Consider the following 22,757-nt stretch of genomic DNA (forward strand, 5'->3'; position numbering starts at 1 on the left):
ACACATTCTGTGCAAGACTCTTGGCAGAGGGACACTCCCCCCCATCGGCGCGAGGTGGCGCTGCAGTCCCAGTGAGAAGCGGATGAGCTGCAGAAGCAGAAATCTGCTCTCATCCTTCCTGGAGCCAACGCCACAGCGCAATGGCAGCGGCAGTGGATGCAAACTGTTAAAGATTATTCGATTTAATAAACTACCTCACATAGCGTATGATTTGGGTCTATCGTAGTTGGAAAAAAACACTGCAAGTAGTCGCAGCTGCGCTAAGACGACTCGCCAGCTCCAGCCAACTGTGACCCGGGCCAGGCATCAGGGAAGAAGGTAACGTTAGCCTGGCTAACGTTCACATTAGCAAACCACTAGCGTCAGCTGTTTGTCGGTAGTGGTTTCATTCATATTACTGCTGCTGTTTGTTAAAAAACAGGTCACTCTGTGAAGTGGGGCTTGGGTTGTTAAGCGTTAACCGCTAGCTCATTAGCTTGATACCTATTAATACGTTATCTTGTTGACGCTGACTAGCTAGCTAGCTAAATGACTGACAGCTCTTCAAACTGTGGTTTCAAAGCACGGTCGTGCAAACTGTTACATTAAAAGGCCTCACATCATTAGTTAGAACGCCACGTCAATATTAGAGACGAACAAAAGCTGTGTTAAACGTTCCTGCTTTATCTTACGCTCGTCTTGCTGTGTCTTTCATTGTTCAGTTAAGCTAACGTTACCAGGCTGAATGGCTGAGCCGGAGCTTCTGTTGGACTCCAATATTCGACTTTGGGTGGTGTTACCCATTGTCTTCATCACCTTTCTTGTCGGGGTGATTCGGCATTATGTATCCATTCTTCTTCAAAGTGACAAGAAGTTGACGTTAGAACAGGTTTCTGACAGGTAACGTTACGTAATCATTAATTGTGAGGGGGGAGTGTATAAATCCACATTTAAACTCCAATTTCATGTGGACTAATATGTTGTTTCATATCCAAATCCAGCCAAGTTCTTATTCGGAGCAGAATCCTCAGAGAAAATGGAAAATACATTCCCAAACAGGTAGGGAATTTCATCTTCCATCTTCAACACATGTACAAGTTAGTTTGTACGGAATGCACACACAATACAAAACACTGGTCTTTGCATTTTGCACATATTCTGCAGCTACAGTGTTTATTGAAAATGTGTCTTTGTTTCAGTCTTTTTTGATGAGGAAGTTCTACTTCAATAATCAAGAAGATGGATTTTTCAAGAAGACCAAAAGAAAGGTTGTTCCACCCTCTCCAATGACAGGTAAGCCTTTATTTACCCATATACAGGTTATGATGATGCAATGGTCAGTGTTATAATTCACAGTGGCCCTTCATAAAGAAACCCATTGAAAATAAATAAATAAAATTGTCATTTAAAGAGTTAAGCTCCCAGGTGTTTTGTGCTTTATATCTGTATTTGTCAAAGAATACTGTTAAAGGGACATGTTTGCTTCTTCTTTTTTTTTAGAGAAGCACAGTTATCAATTATATTTATAAAAAATGAGTCTTTTGCAAGACTTCCATTCAGTGCATTTTGTTGCATACTGTATCTTTTTACAGATCCCAGCATGCTGACAGATATGATGAAAGGAAATGTCACCAATGTGCTTCCCATGATCCTCATTGGAGGCTGGATCAACTGGACCTTTTCAGGATTTGTAACAAGTAATGATCTAGCTCTCTCGGAGATCTTGAGGCTTGTGGTGTGGGATGTCATGAACAAAACAGAATTTTAATTTGTTGTGCTAACAGATATTGATTCTATTGAAGTCATATATTGAGTTCTTTCTGTACTCTATTTAACACAGCTAAGGTTCCCTTCCCTCTTACTCTGCGATTCAAGCCCATGCTTCAGCAAGGAATAGAGCTGCTTTCACTGGATGCCTCCTGGTAAATTTGATACATAAAACAAAATCTAGAGATGCTGCAAAGTATTAAACTCAAAATGCTTAATGGGTTTTGTTGTGTGTGTGTGTGTGTGTGTGTGTGTGTGTGTGTGTGTGTGTGTGTGTGTGTGTGTGTGTGTGTGTGTGTGTGTGTGTGTGTGTGTGTGTGTGTGTGTGTGTGTGTTTTATCATCATCATCATCTAGGGTGAGCTCAGCATCATGGTATTTCCTGAACGTGTTTGGACTACGAAGCATGTACTCATTGATTCTAGGACAAGATAATGGTAAATTTAGCTCATTTTAAGATAATTTTGAGTGTTTTTTAATGTCAAATTGTTGGATTATTACATGAAAATGTGTATTCTACTTGTGCTGATTCTCAGGTTTAACAGTAATAGCAACCCCGAGCATACTACAAGTAGTTATTTGATTCACAGGAATATGAACACAAAAACAATATTTAATTTCAATACATGCAATCTGAGAGTTGTTTCATTTTAAGTTTTACCTAGCTATTGATATTTACAAATCAATTCAGTCTTATGAGTAATGCAAATTCCATAATGCCTTATCTATGCTGAAAGAGTTTGCATTCAAAGTTATTATTTTTCATTGACAGATGATGATTGTTTTTGTTATCTTTACAGGTGCTGATCAGTCAAGGATCATGCAGGAGCAAATGAGTGGTGCTGCCATGGCAATGCCTGCAGATACAAACAAAGCTTTCAAGGTATATCCTGTAGTTTCAGCATAATATATTAATGAGGTTAGGCTTCACTTGGTTGTTCATGTAATGAGTGCCCTTGATTTCAGGCTGAGTGGGAGGCACTGGAACTGACAGACCATCAGTGGGCGTTGGAGAGTGTAGAGGAGGATCTGATGAGCAGAGAGCTGGACCTCGATGGCATGTTTAGCAAGGAGCTGCCAAGTGGTATCTTCTGATGGCCTGGTCATTTCTACTTGGAGCCAATTTGAATTTTGATCATTGCAGGGATTAGTTTTTGGTTGAAACAGAGATGGGGAAATTCCTTCATGTTATGCAAAGGTTACATTCACCTATTTGTCGTCCTTGTCTTTTTACAGTACATGTATTTTTACATTTCCTTTCATTTACATTTCCATAGAATATCTGAAATGACTTAAATTACACTAGTTCAGGTGCTGTCTCATGCATATTAGAAAGCATTACTTTATTTCACCCTTTGAGACAAGGAGATGTTTGGGAGAAATTTAGTGGCTTTAAGCTTATTGGAATGCATTAGCTTGTAAGTGTATGCCATTAGTTAAAAGAATGAACTTCTAGTGCTAATTTCTTATGTCATGCACAGCTAGATTAGCTGTCTCAATGTTCATATGTATCATGTTTAAACAATACAACACTATCATTTTACAGATCTGAACTATGTTTATTTAATTATACTTAATACTCTTTAATGACTTTTGTTAGGTCATATAAAAATCAGCTGTGCTGTCTCAGCTGTCTAAAGTTGACTGAGTTTTTGGCAGGAATGTTTGTGTGATTGAAATGGTGTTTTTGAAGTAAGTAGACGGTTTATTTTGTAATGTAACTCTTCTGTGTTTTGTACAGCATAAAGCCTGTTTTGACAATACCCTGTTTTCTTTGTTGCAATGTACCCAAGACATTTAAGATACCATGGGCATGTAAAAGAATAATTTGACTACTGTGTCAGTCATCCTTCAGGCTGTGCATTTTCAAAGGTGAAATCAATGCTGACGTTTATTGATTCCCCAGAAGATACTCTGAGTTCATAACAATAGACGGACGTATTGTAAAGTAGTCTCCTTGGTATACTGCTGCTGGCTATCCTGTGACCTACTGGTGTGGCGATGGTGACGACAGAGCACTCGCACTGGAGTGTACCGTAGAGGAAGAACGTTTCCCATGAACAGGGCTCTGAAGCTCGACCAAGTGCGCGCGTTCACGATACCGGCAGACTCGCTGCATGATGGCCGAAGGAGGCGGACCCGAGCCGGGTGGCGCGGCAGACTCCGACTCCGAGCCGGTAGCCGCAGAAATGCCAACCCCCTCAACCGAAAATCAAAAACAGACTATTGGGTCACTATTGAAAACAACTCTAAGAAAGGGCGACGAATGGTAAGAGCCGGCAACGGCAAACGTTACCTAGGTGTTTAAGCTAAGCTAACGTTAGCTAGTGAGAAACAGGAAATGCTAACATGCTAAAGCTAGCAAGCTAACGGCACCTATGGTTGCAAGTCTAAAATCGAAAACTGCTATGCTACCGACATTTTGGCCAGCTAATGTTGAACAAGTTAGCATGCCAATTGCTAGCCAGCATGACTTTACAACGTCTCTGTTATGAGTGGTGCCTGTACTAACAGCTTTTAACGTTGGATATAAACAACCAAACTAACATGGCTAACTGCGTGGCTCATTTGCAGAGTTCTTAAACGTTAATGCCCGTTTGTGACACGTAAAGTGACGTTGGCTGATGTGGTGGCTAGTCGGCTGAAAGAATAGGCCCTGAATTCAGTTGGTGTGTTCTGGCAGTTAAACCGGCTCGTCGCTTTATAAGTAGCTAGCTAGTGATCAGGAAATGGGCCTTTAACAGGAATATTTTGCAATGACGTTACATACTTGTAATGACATGCCAGTTGAAGTTGACTCAACAGATTTGTTTACTAGCCTGCCTTCTGTGTTTGCTAATATTGTTTCATATCTGAAAGACTATCCAGGCCCTGGGCATAATGCAGCTAGGTGTATTAAAGAGGCTTCACCACAGTACTCACATTTACGACGGATACATGTCAGATAAGCAATGATTTGAATTGCCTTGTTGTTGATAGAAATGGGCACTAAGGGAAAACATGCCACATTTGGTATGTCTGTCAGCTACTAGCTACTCTGCTAATAAGTTCATATAGCTAGCTACTTGTTGAAATTAGTCAGCTTTAGATTAGTATTTCATGATACCGTAGTAAAAGATGAACTTCTATCCCATGGAATTGAAGTTGAAATGTATTATTTTCCCTAAGCCCGTTAACACTGTTGCATAGTTTGGGAAATTAACCTCAGTTTAAAGGGCAGGCTTTTGCATTGATTCTGACAGTGGTCGAACAAAATAGTTCCACGACCCTAATGTCTTATTATATAGATGCTTGCTAACAAGCCTATTAGCTAAAGGAGATTCTCGCTTGGTAGGAGATTAAGTCAAACTAGCTTGCTGTGAACTAGTGTTGCATAAGACTAAGTGCAATGCTTGTCCAAACTGCATGTATAGTATCATCTCTTAACCCTTCATAATTCTGAACATATCCGGTGACCAAAAAATGCTTTATTAAGTTTGAGTCTTAAAGTGTGAAAGAAAATGATCAAGTGTCACTCAAAGTGTGATGTGTTTGTAATTAATTGCTACCAATTTATTTGTTTTAGGTATCTAATAGATAGCCGGTGGTTCAAACAATGGAAGAAATATGTCGGATTTGACAGCTGGGACATGTACAATGTTGGAGAACGTAGCCTCTATCCAGGACCAATTGATAACTCCGGGCTGTTCTCAGGTAGAACTTTGATCTTTAAACAAGCATCTATTGGCCGTTGAGAACAGCACAAATCCTACAGAGATTTAAATGGTTGTTTTTTTCTCCTTAAAGACCAGGAGACTCAAGCCCTGAAGGAGCACCTTATAGATGAGCTGGACTATGTTCTTGTACCCACTGAGGCATGGAATAAACTTGTGAGCTGGTACGGCTGCCTTGAGGGCCAAAGACCCATCGTCAGGAAGGTAATGCTGTTAAAGATATTTTTTTTACTTTGACTATTCACTTATCTATTGGGCTTCTAAATGTCTTCTTTCTTCTCCAGGTTGTTGAGCATGGCATGTTTGTCAAGCACTGCAAGGTGGAAGTTTATTTGCTGGAGCTGAACTTGTGTGAGAATGACAACATGGACAATGTTGTCACACGTCATTTCAGTAAAGCTGATACTATAGGTGAGGGTCTACATGAGTGTTCAATGAACTTAAATGCTGCCGGAAATATCATCCATTGTCAGTCATTAAATGTGTTTTGTGTTTAAAAAAAAAAAAAAAAAAAATGAAGCAGAAAGATAATGAGCAAGCCTTGCAAATCCCTTCTTTCTAGATACTATAGAGAAGGAGATGAGGACGCTGTTCAATATCCCATCAGAGAAGGAGACACGACTCTGGAACAAATACATGAGCAACACCTACGAGCAGCTGAACAAGCCAGACAGCACCGTACAGGATGCTGGTCTCTTCCAGGGGCAGGTAGCGTAGAGCTGTGTTATTCATATAACCTCCAGATCATTCATATACTCTTCATATACTGTTCCTCATTTCTTTTGAAGAACACCACAGCCCAGTAACATATTGATACTCTGTGCATACATAATTTATATACAGGCATTGCACAGAATAACAGAAACTCTGAGAGTCGATTGGAATACAATACATTCCTGCAATAGATATATATTGTTAAAGTTTTAATGTTTAATGTGTGCCCCTTTACATAAACGGGGGTTGGACTGGGTGGTGAAAAGAGAGTATTTTACCACATAACACAATCTAATTCATCAAAACAAACTATGGCCCCAAATGCTACTGTAGAGTAGCGCTAATACCTCTGTGACCCTGTCATCCAAAAAAAAAGATCTTTAAAAGTTTTATTAACTATAATACCGTTTTTATTGAATTTGATTCAACTGTACAGGTGTTCATGCTATTGCGTCCACACTTTATAGTCACAAGTTGCAATGTGAAAGGCATGAGACAAAGTACACACGTTGAAGTTAGTGCAGTTGATAGACCTCCAGCTGCTGAAGCTCGGCAGCACTCGGCACACATTTAACTCTTAGTATTAAATTCAAGCTTGAGACATGATAGCTCTGACATGAAGGTCAGTTGTGCCAACTTGGCTCTCATTTAGCTTGTTTTCTCACAGGTGCTTGTTATTGAACTGAAGAATGAGGATGGCACGTGGCCCAGACAAGCCTCCCATCCCAAGTAAGCATATCTTGTTGTTGTTATGTCATTCAGTGTGAGAATGAGATAAATCACATCCTATATAGAGTTTTAGAGCATTTAATGTATACATCAATTAATATATCAACGTTTGCATAACCTTGAATATTTGAGGGATTATTTTTTAATATTTTACAAATGTGTTTTTGTAAAGCCTGATTTTTAATCTTGCTTACCAGATCCAGTACAACCCCATCCAGGAATTTCACTACCTCCCCAAAACTCTCCTCCAACTCAACAGCCAGTATCTCTTCAACAGTAACTAATGGAGACAGCAGTTGTAGCCCCGGCTACACACTTAACAACAGCACCTCCTCTGGCAACAGGCAAGAGTTCATTTCTGATTGAGGAGATTGTCGCACAATACTCTTGCATTTAAGACATCTATTGAATCAATACATCAGTCTAACTGATCACTCCCTACAGACCTTCATCAGAGCATGAGGTCTTTGTTGATAGGACAGATACATTAATTTACTGTTAGACACTGAAGAATTAAAAGTATGTGCTTTTTCTCATATTGTTAGTTCTGATTTTATAGTACTTCTGCTTTTCATTGTCATCAGTTTTTCCATTTGTTTTGCAACACTGTGCGTCTCCCACAAAAGCAGTGTATGTAACACCCATTTTAAAGTTGGCTTGTATCAAATTTATACCAACACTACAATGCTGTAGTCAGGATAGTTTTAATCATTAAATAACTCAGTTTTTTAACTTGTAAATGCCCTGGGCTCCTGTGCTTATGAGTTTACGGGCATATATATGTTCATGATTTGCTTTGATGACTGGGTATGCCAGTATTCAAAATATGGACAAGAGTGCGATGGTGATGAAATATTACTTGTTGACAATTCCTTGAGGTACGCATAATAAGTAGTCAACATACTCTTGAAGTGATATTTTGTGGATCTGATATTTTATCCACGTGCCATATTTGAATGTCTTGTTTAAACATTTGGCTTCATTTTAATAATACATTTATTTTAATAAATAATACATTTAATTTCTATAGCTCTTTTCTAAACACTCAAAGACGCTTTACAGTTTTGGTTAAATAGATATAACAGACAGACAAGATAAATAGACAAGGTTATATGACAGACAAAAATAAAAAGAAAACATAGGTGCAGAGGCAAGCAAAAGAGGTGGGCAATGAAAAGGAGGGAAACAACTGAGAAAGTCTGTCAACAGGAAAATGCAAGTTTGAAAAGGGGAGTTTTGAGGGCCTGTTTGAAGGATGGCAGGGTGCTTGACTGTTTGATGTGGTCGGGGAGGGCATTCCAGAGGAAGGGTGCAGCAGCACATCACAGCATCGTGTCTTTTAGGATACTGACAGTAACAACTCTGCTCTTCTAACAGATTGGGAGGCTACAATTCATACAGCTCCTCCTACAACTACAGAGAGTCACAGTCACAGCCTGGCCTGTGTGGTCTCAGTAATTTGGGCAACACATGCTTCATGAATTCTGCTCTCCAGGTAAAAAAAAAAAAAAAAAAAAATTGCAAAGATGAACTTGCATTCCATTCCATTCAGAAAGAGTCAGTTGCTATGTTTTGGGGTTTTATGTGTACATAATCCGCTTAAAATTCCTCTTCTTCCAGTGCCTGAGCAATGCATCTCCACTCACTGAGTACTTCCTAAATGACCAGTATGAGGCAGAAATCAATCGAGAGAATCCCCTGGGAATGAGGGGTGAGATTGCAGAGGCCTATGCAGATCTAGTAAAGCAGATGTGGCTGAGCCGCAGCAGCTATGTGGCCCCACGTACTTTCAAGGTGAGTTGTCTCAAACAACTTCATGATCTATCCATAATCTGACAGCTACAAACAATGTTGATAAAATGTTCCTTTTTGTTTCAAGACCCAGGTTGGGCGTTTTGCCCCCCAGTTTTCGGGCTACCAGCAGCAGGACTCTCAGGAGCTGTTGGCCTTCCTGCTTGACGGGCTCCATGAAGATCTGAACCGCGTCAAAAAGAAGCCTTATCTGGCCCTGAGGGATGCAGAGGGCCGTCCAGACGAGGTATAGTGCATACCTTTAAATGACATACTGGTTTTAAAGCTGCACATTGTGTGCTTCTATCAAAGCTGTTTTATAACAACACTTTACAATATGGAGTTATACTTTTTTTTTAAAGTGGCATCTAATAAAAATATTTCTCGATTGGTTGTGGAATTACAGATTGTAGCAAAGGAAGCCTGGACAAACCACCGCCTGCGCAATGACTCGATTATAGTTGATATTTTTCACGGCCTCTTCAAATCCACTTTGGTGTGCCCAGAGTGCTCCAAGGTGTCCGTAACCTTTGACCCATTCTGCTACCTCACACTGCCTCTCCCCATGAAGAAGGACCGTACTATGGAGGTTTTCCTGGTGCGATCAGACCCTGAGTCAAGACCCACACAGGTGAGGTGGAATTAAGCTCAAGAGTTTGTCGTGGAAGTTTCTTGTACAGCGAGAGAGGAATCTGTTGGAAGTGAGACTTTGTTGAAACAAAATAAAGACAGGCAGCAAACTTAATCCAGGTTTGGTCTTCAGTGAAGTTTTAATTGTTTTCTGCAGAGAACAATCAAATGATAAGAATGGTTTTCACAATGTAAACATCAGTCACAGAGTGACCAGCGTCTTGCAACAGTACATCAGTGATATCCTGCCTTATATCCCGTGCCACCAGAGAAAAAATTACCTTGTTTGGAAAACAGTCTAATCTTAGCATAACATTAATCTTCCCAGGCAGACAAGTTGGAGCTGTTACATCTTTTGAATCTGCCCTTTTGTGTCAAGTTTCTTTATCGGTCATTCTATCTTAACAGAAGAAAACGAACATCTTGTCTCTCTGAATAGGTCTATGACCTGGGACCTGGGACCAGGTAGCTTAAACATCTCTCCTGAGACAACTGTTTTGTGGCATTTGTCTGTAGGGGAAAAATGCAAAGACAAACAGTCGTCTTCTCCTCCAGAGAGGACACACAAAGAGAGATTCAAAAGTCATACACCCTGCAAAGCATTGTGAATAATTATACGAATAGTCAACACATGCATATTATAGAAGGACATATGAAATTATGCTTAAATGTAATTTTCCCGTTACAAGTTATTAGTTTAAACTAATGTAAATGGATACTGACCAACTAATACCTGAACAACAAACTGAACTGAGTTGGCTTTGTACTTGTTTCTGAAAGCTCAAGCATTTAAATAATCTGTTCACTGACTTAGATCATAATATCTTCTTTTTGTCTGACAGTATCGAGTTGTGGTCCCAAAACTGGGTACAGTGACAGACTTGTGCAGCGCTTTGTCCAAACTCTGTGGATTCCCTCCAGAAAATGTTAGAATTTTTTTCTTTTTATACTTCCAACTTTACATTTTCTTTTGTTTTGGGTTTAAATAGCATGTACTAACCATGCAATTTACATTTCTGTCTAGATGGTTGTAGCTGATGTTTACAATCATAGGTTCCATAAAATCTACAGACGTGATGATGGCCTCAACCAAATAATGGAAAAAGATGACATCTTTGTGTAAGTTTTGCTGTTTAGTGAGTCACTGTGGTTGTGGTTTAATACTAGGTGTGTACAATGTTAGTGTTTTGTGTTGTTGCTCTTTGCAGATATGAGGTACAGGAGGAGGACAGTGAGAGGATGAACCTGCCTGTGTATTTCAGGGAGCGCCACTCCAAGCATGTCGGAAGTTCCACAAGCACCATGCTGTTTGGCCAGCCCTTACTCCTCACCGTGCCCAGACACAACCTCATAGCAGACATTCTTTACGACAAGATCCTAGAGAAGATTGGGTAAGGGCCTACTGTGTGGGTAGCAGGGAAGGAAACCACTTGACGCTGCTTTTGACTGCTAATAAAAAGCGAGTTCTGAGCATATTTGCTGGTTAACAAATCTCCTTTGTTCCCTGTTGCAGGCGCTATGTAAAACAATCCCAGAGCCCTCATAATGAAAGCAGAGCCTCAGCCTCGGCGTCAGCAACCGTCGCCAGCTGCAGCCAAGCTCCTGAATGTTCCACAGCGTCCAGTCTCAATGCCAGCCTGGGTGGCAGTGGCAGTCCCCTGTCAGAAGGGGCCTCGTGCAGTGCCAGCTTCAGTAACGGCAACAACCACTCAGGAACATGCAACAAAACTAATGGGCTTTATGATGGTAAGCAGCTAACATGATCTGTCACCAAATCTATAGTGTAGGTTAAGCAAAATCTGTGATAAACACATTATTCTTATTGGAAACGTGTAAAACGACTGTAAACTGTCTAGTACAGAATTGTGGAGTTAAACTGTCTCTCAAAATGTCTGTGTCCATGATTATTTTAGGTGCACATTTGAGCTTTTTTGGGACTTTAAATAAATGTAGAGTAAACATTGATCAGCCATGCAAAGAAGTGATGAAATTTAATTGCTGCCTGTTCAGGTGAGGAGGAAGCCATGGACCACCAGGTGAGTCCAGAGCGAGAGAATGGCCAGTCTGAAGAGGAGGAAGAGGAGACCTCTGACCTGGAAAATGGGTCTAAAGGAGACATGCCCAAGCAGTCTTTGCCAGCCAAGCTCTTCACTTTCAGCATAGTCAACTCTTACGGAACAGCTAACATCAGCCCGCTGCCCTGTGATGGAAATGTCCTCAAACTTAATCGTTAGTACTAATCTTTTAAACTTATAATTGCATTGATAGCTTTGCTTTTCAAAGCCACTTTGTGTTGACACAGCCTCTCCCATGTGTCTCTTTGAAGCGCATTCAACGGTGGCTATTGACTGGGACACAGAATCAAAGAAACTGTGTTATGATGAACAAGAAGCAGAGGTCAGTATGTTACTATTCATCAGAAAAATCCTGTGACAAGATATGCAAACAGTCTATTAATATATGTGTGAATATTACATGCAGGCCTATGAGAAGCATGAGAGTATGCTCCAGCCCCAAAAGAAGAAAGCCACTGTGGCTCTGAGGGAATGCATCGAGCTCTTTACCACCATGGAGACACTTGGAGAACACGATCCATGGTAAGGATTCACAACTAGAGCCTAGTTCTGTCAAACCACCACTAATGTGTGTATCTTAGTCATATAAATACAATCCTTTTTTTAATGCAGGTATTGTCCAACATGTAAGAAACACCAACAGGCCACAAAAAAGTTTGACTTGTGGTCTCTGCCTCGCGTTCTGGTAGTTCATCTAAAGCGATTTTCCTACAACCGGTGTTGGCGGGACAAGCTGGACACAGTGGTGGACTTTCCCATCAGGTATGCAGACAGTATTGCTCATTGACATCATAGTAAATACCTTTTAAGCACAGTGCTTTAGTCTGATAAGAAAAGGCACTGTTGTTTGTTGTTTGTTTTTTTAGTAGTTTTCAGGTCCTTCCTGAGAAGAGGTCTGACCAGGGATGTAACGATGCATTGGGAATCGGTTAAGAATTAATGTAAATGTGTAAAGATCACAACCAGTTCAGATTTTAAAAAAAGAATCACCATGCAATTTTTAAACAGCCCAAGGCATGACACTGGTAAACATACAGCAGCTAAGCCTACCGTTAGCATACCGCTAGTAACGTTAGCTGGCTTAAACATGGTTAAAATGCTGACCGCTAAACAAAGTAACACTGTGACTGGATTCCACTGGAAAGGATGCCAACACCAGGACGTACAAGAGTCGGCAGCTGAAGTCACAGAGGAGCTTCACTTTGAGAAAGCATGGACACTGCCGCTGTAAACAGACAGGGGATTTAGTGTTGCATTTGGGTCCGGCTCCATAACATTGTGTTGCATTCAATGTTGTAAAATACCCTTCTGCCATCTAGTGTTTTTTGTTTTTGTCGTTAGACAGCAACTGGTGAAAAAAGTTGTTAAAAGTTAATGTTACATCTTAAATAAATCCTTTAAATGTAACCATATTTTTTAGTTTTTAAGAAAAAATACAATTTCAGTTCACTTTTTATAGGACACATCTGCTGTTTTGCACAGTTTATGTAAATATAGTAATTCTTTCAGTCATTTTATTCTGTTAAAGAAACAAATTGTGAGAAAATCATATTGTGAATCGTATTGAACCTTGAGTTGAGTGGGTTGTTGCATCACTAGGTCTGACCATTCAAAATATTAGACACCACCTGTGAAGGTGGACAGTAGACATGAAGGAGCTTTCAAATTTCTGAATTTCACAGGTCTTCAGAAAAGCAGTTACTTAATGCAGAATTGTAATAATTAATTTTAATATTTGGGAAATCAATTAGAAATACAGATCGGGTTGTGACAAATGAGCTGTGGATGCACAGTATTTCGTTAAGTGTCATTGATGTTTATCATTTGAAGATTGAACTCTGAGTGCTGTATCATTGGCCCTTTTACACTAGGGGGAGCTGTAGTCTATAACTCACACAACTGACTTCATACTTGAAAGAATAATTACTCCTGTGTTCTTTCTGTCCTCAAATGTTAGATTTTTGTTACTAATATAGATTTCAAAACTGGCCTTTCAGCTCTGCATGAGTCATTAACAGGTTATGGTATACATTTTCCTGAACATTTTTAAAATGGAGAAGTTGTGGCTGCCTGTCTCGCTCTTGGCATTATATGTGAGGAACATATCAACCGCTGTTGAGAAACTCGATCCACTAGATGCCAGGCGGCAGAAAAAACGTTACTGAAATCCTTCTTTATAAAAAAGGCTGACTCATGCTTACTCAGGTTGGCTCAAACATCCAGTAGGCCCATATTATGTGTTTTACATTAAGTGTGACTTTAAGAAAATCTAGCTTTTATTTCTTGGCTGTTTAAATTCTGTTTTATTTAATTTTAATATTGCTGTTTCAGTGTGGCAATGCCTTTTTTATTTTCCTAAGACTGATGATATTTTCTTTGCCAGGGATCTGAACATGTCCGAGTTTGTGTGTGACCCCAAGGCCGGCCCCTACGTATATGACCTTGTTGCTGTGTCAAACCACTATGGAGGAATGGGAGGGGGTCACTGTAAGTCACTGTTCATTCTGTCATTTTAATCTCTTGAATAAGACTAAAGTTTAGCCTGAAATCCCAGGCCAATATCACTCCACATCACCATAGCATGCAGAGCTGTTAATAGCTCATTTTAACATTAAACTGTTTTAGTTTCAGATTTCGATTTCTTGTGCCAACACAGTTTGTTTTTTATTTTTTAAACATGCACACAGTGTGTCATTACCATGTGCTGACAGATGGTCAACTGAATGACCGTTTCTCCATGGACACTAATCAGTTACATTTTAATATGGCTATCAAGTGGCTCACGCATGCTTTGTCGATTTATAGTGGACTGGTGTAAAATTTCTTATCTCTTTCTGGATTAACGAATAGAATACTGAATAGCTGTTTAACACTTCTTACACTCTAACAGACACAGCTTATGGCAAGAATAAAGTGGACGGAAAGTGGTATTACTTTGATGACAGCAGTGTCTCCTCTGCCTCAGAGGACCAGATTGTGGTGAGTTTTGAATCTTTATTGTTTATAAATTTGATAACCTGTACTTGAATGCCCCCAGTGCAGCAGTATGTTCTGAGCCTTTTTTTTAAATCATTGACTGATGTTGATGAAGATAAGCCCTCAGCCCTCTTGGCTTTCTGCCCTTGGTGTCGAGTATCCTTGTTTCTGTAGTGTAATCCTATCCTTGTCGCCCGTTGCAGACTAAAGCAGCTTATGTGCTGTTCTATCAGCGCAGAGACGAGGAAGCCCCCTCCAAACCTCAGCCTTCGGCCTCGTTGGGAGGAGCCCCAGAAGCAGTCGATGACCACATGGACACAAACTGAGGAGCCCTGACACCAAGGGAAACGCACTGAAACATATACAGCAAATAGAGACACTCGGGCGCACACACAAAGCTCCTTTAGCGACAGAGGACTCCACAGACTTAACATTATTAAACCTACCTTCCCCGTATTTTATTTGGTTTCCGTCTAGTATGTTGTCAACTAGAGCCAACAGCCTTGTCAGAAGAGTGACCTGAGAGACTTCCTCCCTGCGGCGGGTGGCCTACTGATTTCTGATCATAATTTACTAGTCTGGAACTAAAGAGGAGTCTAAATGGATATAGATCCTCTCACTGGATGAACAGAATGTTAGAAGTGCCCTCAAATGCGCAGATAAACAAATGTTTCAGAAATATATTAAAAAAAAGAAGCCAAATGCACATGTTGTTTCAACCAAAGTGTTCTAATGTTTTTATGATGACATGTACCAACTGTTCAGACATTAGCAGGATACTGGCATTGTGCCTAGATTTCTCTCTGATAATCTTGCTGTGCTAAGGTAAATGCTAACTTTAACAGTGTGATAATCACACAGAACAATACATGCCATGCTTGTTGAAAGAATCCTGTGACCTTATTCCACTTGTATAGAGTGGATCACTGAGGGAGATCTTGCTGCTGCAGAGTAACTGTGGCAGAGAGAGGCTTGCGTTTCAATCTAAACCACAGTGGGGATGTCTTCAAGGTTTTAAGATCTGCGTCTTGACGAGTTGTGGCAGAAGCAGTTTTTCGGCCTTGCTCTTACTTTCATTTTTTTTTTTTGTTCTTTGACGCACAATGGCTGTGCTGTCTCTCGCACTCTAAACTTGTGAGAGGAGTCTTACTCTGCTACCAATCTTTATTTTCTTTTTTTTTTTATAATCACAATGCAAAAGCGGCCTTTTGATTCCTGCAACCTGATTTAAAAACAGGGCACTTTGAATTCTTCATGAGTACGTTATCTACCTGATTCTGGTGTATCTAAAAAATGACAGAATTGTATGATTTGGCCTTAACACTAAGGGTTATGATCTGTCATACACTTCTAGATCCTTTTAATGTGTCTTATAAGCAAATTTTGATTGCTGCCTGACCCGACCCCCTAGCTCACCCGCAATGGCTTGTCATTATTAGTCTTGTTCATCAATGCAGCTCTGTATTGAAATTGCTGTAATTTGATATCTTAAAAGCACATTGAGTGAAGCAAAAATAAACTAGTATAAAAGTGGTGCTTTTATTCATGAAACTTGAACTCGCTTCTTGTCATTAGGAACAAACTACATGTGTCATCAGATGGGGTCAGGACAGCAGCAACTTACAAGCAATCCCTACTGGGTGCAGGCATGTGGACTTCTACTTCCACTCGGCTGTTAAGTAAAATAAGGCAACGTTGTCTCTGTTGGTAGCATAAGAGATTAATCTTTTTGCTTTATCTTAATGCAGTCCCAAGAAGCAGTTTTAACAGGTGGCTTGTACGAGTGTGACGGAACATAAAACACATTTTCTTATAGCCTCAAGGGTCTTCTAGTGAAATCAGAGGGTGGTTAGTACTTAATAGATCTATTTCCAGAATTCTTGTTCTGTGGCATAAAGTATGCACTTACAGCATGTTAATATGAAGGGCCTCCAAGTGCCCTTTTTGCTAGTTGGTCCAGCCCATCATGTTGTTCAGAGAAGACTACCTAAATATAATCATTTAACCCTATGCCTAGAAAAGCTTTACATCACACCTATAATCCTAGATACTTGGTTGAAAACAAAGTCCAGCTGCAAATACAGCAAATCTTAAATCACAACAGCAATCAAAACTCGAAAATAAGAGATGTAAATAATCACACTATTGGAAATAGGTGTACAAATCCTTGTCCTCATATTTATCTTATTCCCGATATCGACTATTGTTTTTAACTGAGAAATATTTGATTTCAAAGTACAATAAAGACTGGAAGCCTCAACAAGGTGGTTTGTTTGGACTAATTACACACACTAAAAATATATATACTCTTAATAAGCCCACACCAAAGCTGTGACTCTGTAGTGTCAGTGGTAATAACTATTGCAACATGATCTTTATTTGCAGTTGACGCAACCCCAATTGCATGCCAGTATTTGCCACGCAAGTGCTGGATGGATATTTGATTACCCAATATGACTTTTTCATTTGAAGGTTACATGTAAGAAAGAACTTTTATATGGGACCTTCATACACGGTCATTGTTTTTAAATGCAAATTAGTTTGGGACTTTTACTATGGAGTTAGAATTAAAAATGTATTGAAATAAATCGTGTTACCAAAATTTCAATGATAGGCAGTCAGGAAATGTTTGAAAAAATACATTTATTGGTCCTCTTAATACATCAAAACACAGCTGTGCTTTACATGCACACAATGCAGCTGACACATTCAGCCTTTTACATTTCATCAGATACCCCCCCTCACAACTGGCTTGGTTTCAGAGGATGCCTTCATGTAGTAAAAGAACAGAACACAGCCATTGCATACATGAGAGCACAGGCGGTCTGGGAAAATGTTGTACACCATCTACAGAAGCTATGGAGGGAAAAACAAGTAGCCGAAAGGGGTTTTCCCCACAAAACTGAAGTGTTTTGTGCTAAAAAAAAGCCGGTGGAAGCTGTAGGATGGGTGAACAACGTTTAGGAGGAAGGCTTCTTCAGTTGGCCTGGCTGAGGAGCTTCTTGATGTCTCCCTCAATGTCGCTGGTGAGGAACCTCCTGCTGTAGCGCTTGAACGGCTCTCCATCCGGCCCGATGAGGAACTTCTCAAAGTTCCACGCCACGTCGTTCCTGCAGACCGGGCTCCATATGATACACTTGGGGTCATTCATCAGGGCGGCTGGCTCATCGCTGGGGAATGGGAGCTTCTCCCTCAGGAACACAAACAGGGGATGGGCATCTTTCCCATTCACATCCACTTTCTCCAGGAGCTGAAACTTTGGCTCAAAGCCATTTCCAGGACGGATGTACTTCAGAGACATGAGGATTTCTTCATTCTTGCAATTCTCCTGCATGGGTTAATCAGAAGGTTATATGTGATGGTGTGACATTTCAGGAAGCAGACAGATTCAGGTCACTATAAGAAGTTAAAGGTTCCACGACATGGTTCTCTTTGGATGCTTTTATATAGACCTTAGTGGTCCCCTAATACTCTACCTGAAGTCTCTTTCCCAAAATTCAGCTTTGGTGCAGAATTACAGCCACTAGAGCCAGTCCCACAATGAGCTTTGCCTAGGATGTGCCATTTCTGAGTCCATAGCTTTTTTGGGGGGGGGGGGGGGGGGTGGCCTTTACCAGCTGACGCTTTGCTCATTTGAAAGCCATGATGTCTCTCTCTCATGGGTGGGCCAAATTCTCTGAGCAGAGAAGGGGGAGGTAACCTTGTCCCTTATGACTTCAGAAGGAGCAAGATTCCAGATTGGCCCATCTGAGCTTTCATTATCTCAAAGGCAGAGCAGGATACCCAGGGCTCGGTTTACATCTACCACCATTTCTAGCCACCGGGGGACAAAAGGCAGGCTGGGGGAATGCATATTAATATTTTAAAAACTCAAGGTGACATTTTCATGCCATGGGACCTTTAATGTGATAAAGTCTAACATGGCATGAAGTCTGTAGAGACATGTAAAAGACAGACTGAAAGAAAGACTATGATGTTTTGTGAGGAGAGTGATCAGCAGATACTGTCATGGACCAATAAAAGTTTGAAGTGGGATTTAAAAATAATTGACTGTCTTCTTGTCTTTCAGATGTCCAACATCACAATTTTAATACCATATTTACACAAGGTTTATGGCTGATTAATAATTTGATGCTGACCAGTAGCCTATCACACAACTAACTTGTGGGTTGCCAGGTTGTGAAGCCCACAGAGGATCACATTGGTTGTATGAATGCTCTCTCAACGTTTGCTTTATCTTTTCATCTGGGTTTGTCTTAATCAGAAGGAACCTCCCCTAAACGGTTTTAACTGCCTGTTGATAACACTTCTGTAACAGTCTGTTAATAAATTACAGACTGCTCATCGTGTTCCTTATAATGGTGAGGCGGAATCCATTGCATGCATTAGGCTACGCTACAAGGAACAATTTACAACGTGTTAGGTAACCGACACAACACTATCACAATTTCCTCATTTCAAACTATCCCACATATCACATTGCGGAAACTGATCGAATATTAGTCACCAGGAAAGAAAAAAAAATCTATGCTCGGATTTTTTGTTTTTTACTTTTCGAATTTTTACTCATTGGTTTAATGTAACGTTAGGCTAATAATGTACTTGGATAACTGTCTATCTAGCTACAAATTGGCTGGATAAAGGAATAGATTTAAAACAAGCCAGCAAACTTGTGTGTGTGTGTGTGTGTGTGTGTGTGTGTGTGTGTGTGTGTGTGTGTGTGTGTGTGTGTGTGTGTGTGTGTGTGTGTGTGTGTGTGTGTGTGTGTATAATAAATAAAGTAAGTCTAAACCAGGAATCTCCTTTAATTGGATTCAAGCACAAATGGATTATAATAGTAGGATGTTGTACAATTGTTGTTTTATAATAGCCTTTCTAAAGTATAAAAGCACGTGGGCTATTTCCGAGGTCATGAAAAAGAAAAAAATAACCCCAGTGTGCCTAAAAGTCAAGAGCAGAATTGTCTCACCTGATGGCCGAACTGGTTGCAGGGCACTCCCAGGATAACGAGCCCTTTGGCGGTGTAGCGCTCATGAAGCTCGTTCATCTGGGTGTAATCCCTGGTGGTCGTACCTCAGAGAGACGCGACATTCTCAATGAGGACAACTTTGCCCTGCAGTGAGGAGAAATTAAACGTTTCTCCTGACAATAGTTTTGCCGTCAGGTCGTAAAATTTGGCCATTCTTGCCATACTTGATACCTCTTCCCTTTGATAGGAGTCACAATATGTTTCCTTTACTTCCGATAGTCACTCCACTGCATCCTCCTTTTGAAATATGGTCAAAGATCTTGTCGTCTAACAGCTGCCAAGATAGTTCACACCCTGCAGCCTGCGGGACGGCCGATTTTAACGTACCATCACACCGCATGATGTGAAAAGCCCGGACTAATGAAATATATAATCATGTACTCATAGAAAGAAAAAAAAAAGATTAAAAGAGTCAAACAGTGACTTTAGTAAAAAATGGTGTTTGATGCATACGTTAAATGGGAGGAAATAAAATCTAAGTAGGCTACTGCAACAATCAAGAACATAAATACAGAATAGACATTACAATGAAATAAAAAATACCAAAAACAAATGCTGTAACAAATATGTAAATAACAGTTTCAAAATGTGTCCGGTTTTGTATCTCTTTCGTTTCTCTTTTTGGTATTTAATAATGTTTACGTATTCATATTTTTAATTTAGTAATTTTATTTTTTTATTTTTTCCTGGCGGAACCTGGTCTCCACGCATGCAATGAAACATGGCGAAGTAATTATTTGAAAAAAAAAAATCAACTAATGCACCAAGGGTTGATATTTAATAGCCTACTGTGCAATATATTGAAGCCGAAATATTAAAGGGATTGGTCTCTGTGAGTCAGCCAGCTGATTGCTGTATTAAACTGTTGGGTTCAGTTACAGGTGCAGTTTATTCACTCAACTGCAAGGTAGCTGCAACGCTACTTTATTTTAAAAAGAGCATCCTCCTCAGTTAAGTTCGTAAATCAAGACGTTACACCTGATGTTATGGACTGGTCTATGCGAGGCGAAAGAGGACGTAGGCAGCGGGGAAACCGCTCGATCAGCCGAACACTCTTTGATGTGTCTGCGCACACAGACAGAGACACATCAGCGCTTTGGGGTTGCTCATGTTTCCTTACACGACGGCGTATCCCGGAAAAAGTCTTCGACAATAAATCGTAGAGGGAGTTATAACCCCGTTTAACAACGTATATGTTTGTAAAAATTGCGGTGAACTGCTAGAAAATTAGAGAATTCTATAGATCTGTTAAAATACGGATTTTTGGATAGCCTATATAGCCTACTCCACAATTTAACCAATGTAGCCTAAATAAATACGTTTCTATCTGTATAGGCCTACTCTTGAGATGACTGGGATAATTCCAGCTCTTAGGTAGGTTGAAGAGGTTAAACCATTGAGAAATGTAATTTGTACAGATTGCATGGCAGCTATTCATAATCTCATTGAGGGAAGACTTTAAAATTGAAATTAAACATTTACTGTTACGTTTTAGGAACTTTGGAATCATTATTCAGTTTTATTGAGTCCCAGCTCATTAAAGGCGTTAAAGGAAATGAAGAGGGTGATAAGACTGCAAAAAAGATGCAGAAAACGTGCAGTATAGGAATGACTGTTCCAATGGGGAAGGGGGAAGCCAAATCCATTATTAAATCTGAAATCATAAAGATGGCAAAATAAATGGGAGAAGGAGTTTAATGCTAAAAATGACCATAATACAGAAGAATGTAACCTGGAAAAAGGTTACTTCACTGAGTTTAAACAGAAGGGAAGAAGTGTTCTAAACTGCACTTAGATTAGGGCACACAGGATGTGCATTGATGCCTTCCAAGTGAACACGGTGAGTTTGACTGCAGTAGAGGTGACAGAAAGGCATAAAAGTTGTGACAATCGACTAGTGTGGACTGAAGGAGCAACTGCACATGGCTAGGCACTGGTAATGATATTTTGAGCATGTTTAGAGGCTAAAAACACGTTTAAAGCGTTCCCTGTTTAAGCCTGTGTAAGCCTGTTAACTCTAGCAGGAGGATAACTTGGTGTAGGCAGCACCGATTGTTTTCATTTGCCTCGCTACTGACAGCACTAAACATAAAAAAAAAAAAAACGACCTACATGTTGAAATCAACCGGAATTCTCCTTTAAAGCTTTAATTATTTTTCTTAATAATACTGGTATAATGAAAATAATGCTCTCTTTTGGAACTGTTAAGCCTAAACGGTGAAGTTCATGGTATCACACACTCCTGTACAGTTGGTGGCGGTATACTTTAACAATAGAAATCTGCCCGGAAAACAAGAAGAAGACGAAAAAGAAGCTTAGAGTCCGTCGAAAACAAGTTGTCATCTTTGTAGTGTTGAACGACGAACTAATTTTAATAGCTTTAATAATAGCTTTTAATCAACAGACTGTCTTTTAAAGGGGCTATATATCAAATGTGTAATTGACGTATTGGTCATTTATTGTTACCACATGTTCCGTAACGCTAAACCCCAAGAAGATGAAAACTGACACGGATCCCTAACTGGGGTTATGACGGCGCGCAAAGCACATTGGCGCAGAAGTTTGTTTTGTAACTTCTGTGTCTTTGACCTGAGGTAGTAATATCGTCGTCTCTGGGTTCGTCTGCCAATAAACGTATGTCTCAATTTTATCATCCTGAATGATTCTGACAACCAGTAACCTAACCTCGATATAACGGGTCATACTTAAAGAAAGGCGTGTTTGTGTTCTAGTTGCTGAACTACTGGACCATAGCTAATACGTAGCCACTGTATTTTTGCTGTAACGTTATAGGTCCAGTGAAGCTAATTTATCCCAATATTAGCTTGTTTTGCTACTGTGGATGCTAGCCTGGTCTAGCTATTAAAAACTTGTCCTTTTCAACAGATGATGCGTAAAAAGCGACGAACCTGTCTGGATAAAGGAGAGGCAGCTGCTACAACCAGTAAGTCTAATGTAACATCAACATTAACATGAAATCAGCCATTCATAACCATGTGTCAGTAAAGTTAAAGCGTTTCCCAGCTTGCAAACCTGACGCAAGATATCCAAATTCCCAGATCCTTTTCACACTGTAACGTTAACTACATTATTTATAGTTAGTCACTGTATAAATTTGGGGTGGCAGTAGCTCAGTCCATAGGTAGTTGGGTTGGGAACTGGAGGGTGGCTGGTTCACCTCCCGCCAGGTGCTCTAGAGCAAGGTACCGTACACCCCCCCCCCCCCCCCCCAACCGCGCAGGGTGCTCTGACATCTCAACATGCAATAGGTCCTGAAGATGTGTGTGTATTTCAGGCCTGTTTGTAGTGATTAGTAACAAAACAGAGTGTAAAATTGTACTTTCCCCACTGCGAT

The 22,757-nt window shown here is 40.2% G+C and overlaps 4 protein-coding genes and 1 long non-coding RNA gene across 7 annotated transcripts in view; 4 read left to right on the top strand and 1 right to left on the bottom strand.

The window, feature by feature from the left end:
• The window catches only part of LOC116688438 (uncharacterized), a 466,907-nt gene that overhangs the window by 275,161 nt on the left and 168,989 nt on the right, over positions 1-22,757 (top strand). The gene's annotated exons all lie outside the window — the stretch shown is intronic.
• On the top strand, positions 55-3,508 carry emc3 (ER membrane protein complex subunit 3). The gene is made up of 9 exons (XM_032514449.1): positions 55-318; positions 702-879; positions 981-1,038; positions 1,179-1,272; positions 1,572-1,676; positions 1,820-1,901; positions 2,103-2,182; positions 2,546-2,628; positions 2,712-3,508. The coding sequence occupies exons 2-9, from the start codon at positions 725-727 to the stop codon at positions 2,838-2,840; spliced, it is 786 nt and encodes a 261-aa protein (XP_032370340.1). The 5' UTR covers positions 55-318; positions 702-724; the 3' UTR covers positions 2,841-3,508.
• On the top strand, positions 3,754-16,633 carry usp4 (ubiquitin specific peptidase 4 (proto-oncogene)). Its single transcript, XM_032514371.1, has 22 exons — positions 3,754-4,014; positions 5,311-5,438; positions 5,532-5,662; positions 5,743-5,869; positions 6,021-6,166; positions 6,840-6,901; positions 7,099-7,245; positions 8,279-8,396; positions 8,522-8,695; positions 8,781-8,939; positions 9,099-9,323; positions 10,165-10,248; positions 10,347-10,441; positions 10,531-10,713; positions 10,836-11,068; positions 11,333-11,551; positions 11,649-11,719; positions 11,804-11,919; positions 12,010-12,159; positions 13,781-13,884; positions 14,288-14,376; positions 14,577-16,633. Exons 1-22 carry the CDS (start codon positions 3,863-3,865, stop codon positions 14,697-14,699), a joined length of 3,036 nt encoding a protein of 1,011 aa, XP_032370262.1. The 5' UTR covers positions 3,754-3,862; the 3' UTR covers positions 14,700-16,633.
• gpx1b (glutathione peroxidase 1b) lies at positions 16,998-19,637 on the bottom strand. Its single transcript, XM_032514458.1, has 2 exons — positions 19,343-19,637; positions 16,998-17,701 (listed from the first exon to the last, which is right to left on the bottom strand). Exons 1-2 carry the CDS (start codon positions 19,562-19,564, stop codon positions 17,351-17,353), a joined length of 573 nt encoding a protein of 190 aa, XP_032370349.1. The 5' UTR covers positions 19,565-19,637; the 3' UTR covers positions 16,998-17,350.
• fancd2 (FA complementation group D2) overlaps positions 20,503-22,757 on the top strand; it is a 32,303-nt gene continuing 30,048 nt past the window's right edge. Inside the window, exons 1-2 of one of the 3 annotated variants that reach the window (XM_032514365.1) lie at positions 20,503-20,776; positions 22,289-22,346. In XM_032514365.1, coding sequence (XP_032370256.1) covers positions 22,289-22,346 — 58 coding nt within the window. In that variant the 5' untranslated portion in view covers positions 20,503-20,776. Of the gene's footprint in view, positions 20,777-21,709; positions 22,037-22,288; positions 22,352-22,757 lie in introns of those variants that run through there. The other 2 variants (XM_032514363.1, XM_032514364.1) reach the window with 2 other exon arrangements.

The sequence above is a fragment of the Etheostoma spectabile genome, chromosome 4 (assembly GCF_008692095.1).
Source record: "Etheostoma spectabile isolate EspeVRDwgs_2016 chromosome 4, UIUC_Espe_1.0, whole genome shotgun sequence".
Taxonomy (NCBI): Eukaryota; Metazoa; Chordata; class Actinopteri; order Perciformes; family Percidae; genus Etheostoma; species Etheostoma spectabile.

What these genes read in the sequence shown, in the direction of transcription:
- emc3 (XM_032514449.1), top strand. Translation starts at nt 725, where the DNA reads ATGGCTGAGCCGGAGCTTCTGTTGGACTCCAATATTCGACTTTGGGTG. An exon ending in TTAGAACAGGTTTCTGACAG is followed by an intron (nt 880 to 980) that starts GTAACGTTACGT and finishes ATCCAAATCCAG; the next exon opens with CCAAGTTCTTATTCGGAGCA. An exon ending in ATACAAACAAAGCTTTCAAG is followed by an intron (nt 2,629 to 2,711) that starts GTATATCCTGTA and finishes CCTTGATTTCAG; the next exon opens with GCTGAGTGGGAGGCACTGGA.
- usp4 (XM_032514371.1), top strand. Translation starts at nt 3,863, where the DNA reads ATGATGGCCGAAGGAGGCGGACCCGAGCCGGGTGGCGCGGCAGACTCC. An exon ending in AAAGACCCATCGTCAGGAAG is followed by an intron (nt 5,663 to 5,742) that starts GTAATGCTGTTA and finishes TTTCTTCTCCAG; the next exon opens with GTTGTTGAGCATGGCATGTT. An exon ending in GAAAAAGATGACATCTTTGT is followed by an intron (nt 10,442 to 10,530) that starts GTAAGTTTTGCT and finishes TGCTCTTTGCAG; the next exon opens with ATATGAGGTACAGGAGGAGG.